Source organism: Camelina sativa, chromosome 12 (genome assembly GCF_000633955.1).
Source record: "Camelina sativa cultivar DH55 chromosome 12, Cs, whole genome shotgun sequence".
Lineage (NCBI taxonomy): Eukaryota > Viridiplantae > Streptophyta > Magnoliopsida > Brassicales > Brassicaceae > Camelina > Camelina sativa.
Window position 1 is genome coordinate 6,739,767 of NC_025696.1, and position 8,256 is coordinate 6,748,022.

Here is an 8,256-nt window from a genome sequence, read left to right on the forward strand (position 1 = left end):
TATTTATTTATTTTTTTAATAAAAAAATTAAATTAGAATATGAAATTATTGCATTTCATAAAATTTTAAACATAGGAAAACATTAAAACATAATAAAAGAGAAGTACAATTCATAAAAAGAGGAAATGCTTAATGGTATTCTCCAAATGCACAAATTTAGGAGACAACGGTTTGGATGGAGCATCACCAATAGTATTGAAACAGGTCTCCTCTGACTCTGCAGAAACACGAGCATCAAGTGGAGATTCTGATCTCTCAGAATCAGATGAACTGAAGCTCCCACAACGAGAAGAAATCTCATCACCAGAGTCATTACGAGGGGAGGAGGAGAAACCAGAAAACGAGGATCCAGATGTTTCCGCAACAGAACAGCTTCTTCCTTATCTATAAGGTCATCTTTGTTATCCGCAATATCTCCATTCCCATCTTCAGGAGATTTAGCAGGATTAGAGAATATTGCTTCCTTGCTAGGCATATAAACTGGTTCTGGATGCACCAATAAAGTTTCATCAGCAGCAGTACTCTGTTCATTTTCTTCTATGGAACTCAGATCAGAATCACTTTTCTCATCTTCATTGTCATATATAATGGATGCAGGACGACATTCATCTTTGTGACCTTGCCGCCAGTGAATGATTTGACATTTCCCAGAACTGAGAAAAGAAAAACAAAATAAGTTCTAAAAACAAATTCTCAACCGCCAGTAAATGAAGAGGAGACCACTGACAGAAGCTAAGTCACAATCCAAAGAAAGCATGTATACGACTCCAAAATGAAAATAATTAGTATATAAAGGGGAACATTACCCACTTACTACAGATCAACGAGTCTCCAATCTTGCTTGCTGGGCTATCCTTTCCTAAGCAACTTTCATGATAAACTTTTGGACAGTCTCTAAAATAAGCAAGCACAATGAGGTGCACCATTAGATACATACATATAAACTACATGTCACAGAAGAAATTTGATCCAAATCCACCAGTAGGTTATTGGTGCGTCAGGCGTTCCTCGAACTCTGGTCCCCACTCTTTAACAACCTTCCCACAGGACAAACTGTCACCAATTGACATGCAACACAAATCCTAATCAAAGCTCAATAATATCTCATTGAAAGAAAAACATAAAACCAAAAACTAAATACCAGAAACCAAAAACCCTTCTCCAAAACCGACTTAAACCTTGTACCAAGCTAGCTCTAGAGAGAAGGGTTGTCACATCACATATAAACTACCCAAGGAAACTAATCCCTACCAAAGTGGGATTTCTAATAGCATCTCAGTGGGAAACGGTTTAACAGAAACTGCTCAAGCCCACCATCTGGGAAATACAACAAGACATGCCTCTTATATGGCCACATAGGTGGCCACATCACATAGAAACTACCAAAAGAAACTAATCCCAACCGATGTGGAATATTCTAAAAGAACATTTCACTAACCCAACCGATGCACTGTTACAGTTAATTAAAAATATTCCTTTAATAACCAACCATTGCACTGTTTAATTAATTTAAAAGGTTAAAAAGTTAAACTAGAAAGTAAATCTTTGTTTCGGTAGAAACAAAGAAAAGAAGGAGAGAGTGTAGACGACGATTTTGGTTTAGGATTTAGGATTTAAGGTTTATGGTATAGGGTTTAGGTTTTTGGACTTATATGGATTCAGTGTTTATGCGGTGTTATCGTCACCACATAAATCTATTAGAATATATAAATCTATGGATATATAAATCTATTAGAATATTCAGAGTGTGTTTATCAACTGATCTCACATTCTCAATATAGTAAAATATTGAATCTGCTGGAAATAGCTCACAATGAGAATGCATAACGAGGCCAATTAATGGGCTTGCTACATAAATTTTCTCTTCATTACAAATTAAATGATACACGTAATTTCTCTTCATTAATGGGCTTCCCATTAGACTTTAAATACATCACCGAGTCATTTCACGGTTACTACAAACTCCAATATTCATCTTCAAGCCTGCTCATCCAACCTTTTCTCATTTGTTCTCCTTCTCATTACCAAAGTTTCATCAAGATCGAGTATGGGGTGGTGGCTAAACGGAGTTGTTTGGATGATGATGTCGACGACCATCATTTCTCTTGCTAAAGCTGGAGATACCCTTTTTTACAACTGGAGGGTCACTTACGGCGACATCACTCCAACTAGTATGCCTAGAAGGGTACATTTTCTTCCAAGATCAACAAAATGGCTACTGGCTTCTTGTGTGTTTGTTTTTTGATCATGCTTATATTTGTATTTATAACACACAGGGAATCCTAATAAACGGACTATTTCCTGGACCAGAGATTCGCTCACTCACCAATGACAATTTGGCCATCACTGTTCACAACGATCTAGACGAGCCCTTTCTCTTATCTTGGTATGATCTATTTATCCTTCTTTAACAAGCTTGTTTCAAGCCATTTCCAATTAAATGGTATGAACGACACAATTTGCATGTACATGTGCCGTTTCTTCAAAATCTTGTTAATTTGTTAGGTATGATTAATGAACACGTAAGATTTTCATGTTAATTACAATATCAACGATAATAAAGTGATACATGAAGGAATGGAGTGCACATGAGGAAAAATTCTTACCAAGATGGAGTGTTTGGGACGACTTGTCCTATCCCACCGGGCAAGAGTTACACTTATAACTTTCAAGTCAAAGATCAGATTGGTAGTTACTTCTACTTCCCTTCCCTCGCCGTCCAAAAAGCGGTCGGTGGTTATGGCAGCCTCCGTATCTACAGCCCCCCTAACATCCCGGTTCCTTTCCCTGAACCCGCAGGAGAATTCACCCTCCTCATAGGTGATTGGTATCGACGTGACCATAAGGTACATTTCTTAATTACCAACTAGTCATGTTTAATTATTATTTTTTATTGACATTATATGATGACCATAATGGATTCCACATCCAGACTTTGAAGGCAATTTTGGATAAAGGAGGCAAGTTACCGACGGTGCCTGATGGAGTCTTGATCAATGGCCAGGGATTAAGTTATGTTTCTTCTCTCACCGTCGACAGAGGTTCATATTAAAAACTCTCAAATAGACAATATAGTACGTTGTGTTTACAAAAATTTGAGCGTTTTCTCATCACTTTCGTTGACCAAATTGATAGGTAAAACGTACAGATTCAGAATCTCGAATGTAGGGCTTCAAACGTCCCTGAATTTTGAAATATTAGGTCATCAGCTTAAGCTCATTGAGGTCGAAGGAACCCACACAGTCCAATCGATGTACACCTCACTCGACATTCATGTTGGTCAAACTTACTCTGTATTGGTCACCATGGACAAACCTCCTCACAACTATTCCATTGTGGCCTCAACAAGATTTATCCACGTACAACATACGACCGGATACAATCTCCACTACTCCAACTCCAAAGGCCTTAAAGTTGTCCCTGCCCGACGACCTGAACCAGATGATGTAGAATGGTCTATCAAACAAGCTCAATCCATTAGGACCAACCTAACTGCCTCGGGACCAAGGACCAACCCTCAAGGCGATAACCATTATGGTAAAATGAAAATTTCAAGGACTTTGATATTGGAAAGTTCAGCGGCCCTTGTGAATAGAAAGCAACGTTACGCCATAAACGGCGTATCGTTTGTGGCTTCGGATACTCCGTTGAAGTTGGCGGATTATTTTAAGATAAAAGATGTTTTTAAAGTTGGAAGCATCACTGACAAGCCGAGAAGAGGAGGACGGATGAGGCTAGACACGGCAGTGATACAATACCTTTCTTGAAATTGTCTTTCAAAACCGCGAGAAGATTGTCCAAAGTTACCACCTCGATGGATACAACTTTTGGGTCGTCGGGTAAAAATAATAAGCTAAATCATACTTAAAAGAATTACATGAATGCGTAAATGGTCGTTGACGTCCGTGAGTTGTCCACAGGATCAATAGAGGAACATGGTCACAAGCGAGTAGACGAGAATATAACCTCAAAGATGCTGTTTCTCGCTCCACTACTCAAGTACGTACACTTCCTCCATATCTCTTTTAGGATCAAAATAGAAAGAATTAACCGATTTTAATATCAAATCTGAAAAGAGTTTGGTTTTGTTGTGTAGGTATATCCAGAATCTTGGACTGCTGTATATGTGGCATTGGACAATGTTGGGATGTGGAATCTAAGGAGCCAGTTTTGGGCGAGACAATACTTAGGTCAACAATTTTACCTTCGAGTTCACTCTCCAGTACGATCTCCCAAAGATGAATACCCTTTGCCCAAAAATGCTCTTTTGTGTGGTCGGGCCTCCAACAGATCACATCACTACTCCTTATTAGATCCTTAATGGCATGACTTGTTTCATATACCAATCTTAAATTTTATTTGATAATATAAAGTATGAGAGATTATCTTCTGCACAAGCCAACACAAAGAACTTGAGAGTGGCTTTACTAAAAATATGTTGTTTCTTTTTCAGTTATCAGATAATATGGGTTTCAAACGCTGTCGTTTTCATGCTCTGTTTTTTTTTGTTCTGTCTCTCTTCCCTTTATATACGTTAGCCCTTTCGATCTAACAAAGGAACTAAAAAAAAAAAGAAGGATCAAAAACATTGAGAAATGGCGAATGGGTGCGAGATTTGCTGTGAAATAATGATCGCCATACTCATCCCTCCTCTTGGGGTATGTCTGAGGCATGGCTGTTGCACTGTACGTGATCTCTCTTTCTCTATTTTTGTGTGTTTCTCAGTTAAGAGCTTCTTATAATATTTATGTAAAATGTCAAAAAAATTAATGTGCAGACGGAGTTCATGATATGTCTGATCCTAACGCTTCTGGGATACGTACCGGGCATCATCTACGCACTCTATGCAATTGTGTACGTGGATCGTGATCAATTCTTTGATGAGTACCGTCGTCCACTTTTTTACGCCCAGTCACCTTAATTTATGCGTTTGCTCTTGTCTTTTTATATAATGTTTTTGCTTCTTTTGTTGATTTCGTCTTATTCCATTAATTGATTTAAGATTCATCAATATGTTTGAGGTTTTTCTTCTTCTTTCTTTATTAAAACTCTCGTTTGTCTTGGTCACGCATTTCTTCTTTAACAATAACACACACTTTTGTCTGCATGATTTGTTTATTTCGTTAGAATCATAATAAAACAATAAATCAATACATAAGCCAAAAAAAGTTGTTATTTTATAAACTACAGAATCGGTCAGAAGTCAAGGTCCGATGGTACGTGTAGAGGCGACACATGTCGGAAAAAGACACTTTCGTGCAACAAACTCTCAAAAAAATAATGGATTTAATAAACAATAATGAAAAGAGGTGTCCAATCATCTTTTAAAGCTCTGTTTTCCCTCAGTATCACATGAACGGATACTGCGGAAGTGCGGAACTCTGGGCGATCATGACCTGGAACAATGGTTCGAGTCACCATTGTAGTGAGGCTGTCATGAGATGTATTGGGGGAATATTCGTTAACAGTCTCCCCAAGTTTAGTTTGTTGTTGTAACCTCTAATGTATACTCCTAGATTTTAGCTTATCGTTCAATAGCTACTATATATGTAATCACGATCATTCAATAATGATACACAGAGAAAACCTTTTGCACATCTGATCCTCTTTATGGTATCAGAGCCTGAATCTGATTATCTTTTTTGAAAAACCTCTGTTTTTCATTTTTCTTTGATCACTACGACAATGACTTCGACCTCGACCCCGACTGATGCTCCTCAAGCAACGACTCCGAACCCGACCACTACTGCGACTGTAGAGGTGAGAAGGACGATCTCACCGTATGACCTGACCTCAGCTGATAATCCAGGAGCGGTAATCTCTCATCCGCTGCTGAAGGGCACTAACTACGACGAGTGGGCTTGCGGGATCAAAACGGCGTTAACGTCACGAAAGAAGTTCGGTTTTCTCGATGGCACTATTGAGAAACCACAAGAGGGATCCGCTGATTGGGAGGATTGGTGGACAATCCAAGCTCTCTTGGTCTCTTGGATCCGCATGACTATTGATCCGGTCTTGCGGTCGACAATCTCACATAGAGAAGTTGCTAAAGACCTGTGGGATTACCTGAAGAAACGCTTTGCGGTGATGAATAGATCTCGCATTCAACAGATCAAGGCTGAGCTAGCTTGCTGCAAACAGAGAGGCCTTGCCATTGAGGCCTATTACGGCAAGCTAAACCGAATCTGGGATAGTCTTGCCACATATCGTCCCGTACGAAGATGTCAGTGTGGCCTGTGTACTTGTGACCTTGCAACTGCACAAGAGTCTGATCGGGAGGAGGACAAGGTCCATAAGTTTTTATGTGGTCTTGATGACCAATTTCGTGCAGTCCGTTCCAGTCTCGTTGCAAGAGTTCCGGTGCAGCCCTTAGAGGAGGTGTACAACATTGTCAGGCAGGAGGAAGATTTACGTGTAATTGGTGAGGAGAAATCAGAGGTGGTGTCTTTTGCGGTGAATACCAAACCACGTTTCAAACTGGAAGATAAAGACGGTTTGCTCTGCAAACTCTGCAACCGGAATGGTCACACTTCAGATCGATGCTATGCGGTCATTGGATACCCAGAGTGGTGGGGTGAAAGACCTAGGAGTCGTTCCCTACAAGGCCGAGGACGTGGAGGTTCCACTGGTGGCGGACGAGGGAGAGGACACACGACATATGCGAATCACGTCGTGGTTCCTGCGGTTGAACCTGCTGACAAAGAGCAAGTCAATCTTGTTATTACTGACAAGGACCGTGATGGCGTAAGCGGTTTGTCTGACCAACAGTGGAGCGCCATTAAGACAATCCTGAATGCTAAGAAGGAAAGCACAAACGAGAAGTCTTCTGGTAAGTCTACTTCTTTTTCTTGGATACTAGATACTGGGGCCTCACATCATTTAACAAGTAAGTTTGATATTCTGTCAAACATACGGGATATGCCTCCAGTTTTAGTAATTCTTGCTGATGGTCGGGAACGAGTATCTACTAAACAAGGTTCAGTTCGACTTGGGTCTGGTTTGGTATTGCAGTCAGTGTATTATGTTGAAGAGTTAAAATCGGATTTAATATCTTTAGGACAGCTCATGGATGAGAATAGTTGTGTGGTTCAGATGTCTGACACATTTCTGGTTGTCCAGGACCGACATTTGAGGATGGTGATTGGAGTTGGTAAGAGGGTCGGAGGCACTTTCTACTTTCGCAGCATGGATGTGGTCGCAGCAGTCACAACGACGGACACAGACACATTGGCGTTGTGGCATCAAAGAATGGGACATCCATCTGCAAAAGTTTTAGGAGAGCTTCCTTGTATTTCAAGTTCTGTTTCAGTTTCAAAGTTGAATAAGGATTGTGATGTGTGTTATCGCGCAAAATAAACACGAGAGAGTTTTCCTCTCAATATGAATAAAACAAGTTCTGTTTTTGAGTTAATCCACATTGATTTATGGGGACCGTATAGAGTGCCTTCATCTTCAGGAGCAAGATACTTTCTCACCATTGTTGATGACTTCTCTCGAGGGGTTTGGTTGTCTTTTCTCTCCGACAAAAGCGAAACACAACTTCAGCTGCAAATTTTTTTTGCTTTGACAGAGAGACAGTTCAACACAAAGGTGAAAACTGTAACACTACAGGAAATAAGGGTATTAATAGCATTAGAATATAACGTTTTTAATAGTTTTGCTATAGTTGAGTTTTGAGAAAATTTGCATAGCATTTCTAAAAGACAAACGCTATTATAGGATTACCGCGAAAACATTTTGTAGTGGTGCCTAGTTTTTAGTTCTACAATAGCATAAATGATAATGAAAACGTTATCTTAGAGGTAACCGGGAAAGTGAAATTTTCGTTGCCTCCAAAAAATTTATAAGTTACTACACAAAAAAAAAATAGAAAAAAAATTACAAGAGGAATATATCGATTAGGGTTACATTAATTATTACTGGTGAAACACTTTGGCCATCTCTTCTCTCTTCTTTCTCTCTGAAACTCGATTGGAAACCTTACATTCGATCCTAATTTATTTGTCTCTTCTTTCACTCTCTTTCCATCTCAATCCGTCTTAGAGGAAAAAAAAGAATTAAAAGAGAAATAGATCGATTAGGTTGAATTTCTCGTTAAACAGCCACCTCTTCTCTCTTCTTTCACTCTCCTTTCTTCTTCTTCTCCGACTTGAGTTGCTCGGCGATAGGAGACGAGAAGCCGGCGACTGTGATGGCCAATCGTGGAAGAGATCGAGAGCTTTTGATTCTCGTTGCTGATACCGGTGACAAAGAGAC

General features: G+C 39.6%; 3 protein-coding genes across 3 annotated transcripts; all 3 read left to right on the plus strand.

Annotated features, from left to right (window-relative positions):
• On the plus strand, positions 2,048 to 3,767 carry LOC104733255 (L-ascorbate oxidase homolog). The gene is made up of 5 exons (XM_019233900.1): positions 2,048 to 2,185; positions 2,277 to 2,386; positions 2,576 to 2,846; positions 2,933 to 3,041; positions 3,136 to 3,767. The coding sequence occupies exons 1-5, from the start codon at positions 2,048 to 2,050 to the stop codon at positions 3,765 to 3,767; spliced, it is 1,260 nt and encodes a 419-aa protein (XP_019089445.1).
• Positions 4,577 to 5,088, plus strand: LOC109128132 (UPF0057 membrane protein At2g24040). The gene is made up of 2 exons (XM_019233932.1): positions 4,577 to 4,685; positions 4,778 to 5,088. The coding sequence occupies exons 1-2, from the start codon at positions 4,596 to 4,598 to the stop codon at positions 4,919 to 4,921; spliced, it is 234 nt and encodes a 77-aa protein (XP_019089477.1). The 5' UTR covers positions 4,577 to 4,595; the 3' UTR covers positions 4,922 to 5,088.
• Positions 5,686 to 7,356, plus strand: LOC104733256. Its single transcript, XM_010452848.1, has one exon. It carries the CDS (start codon positions 5,686 to 5,688, stop codon positions 7,354 to 7,356), a length of 1,671 nt encoding a protein of 556 aa, XP_010451150.1.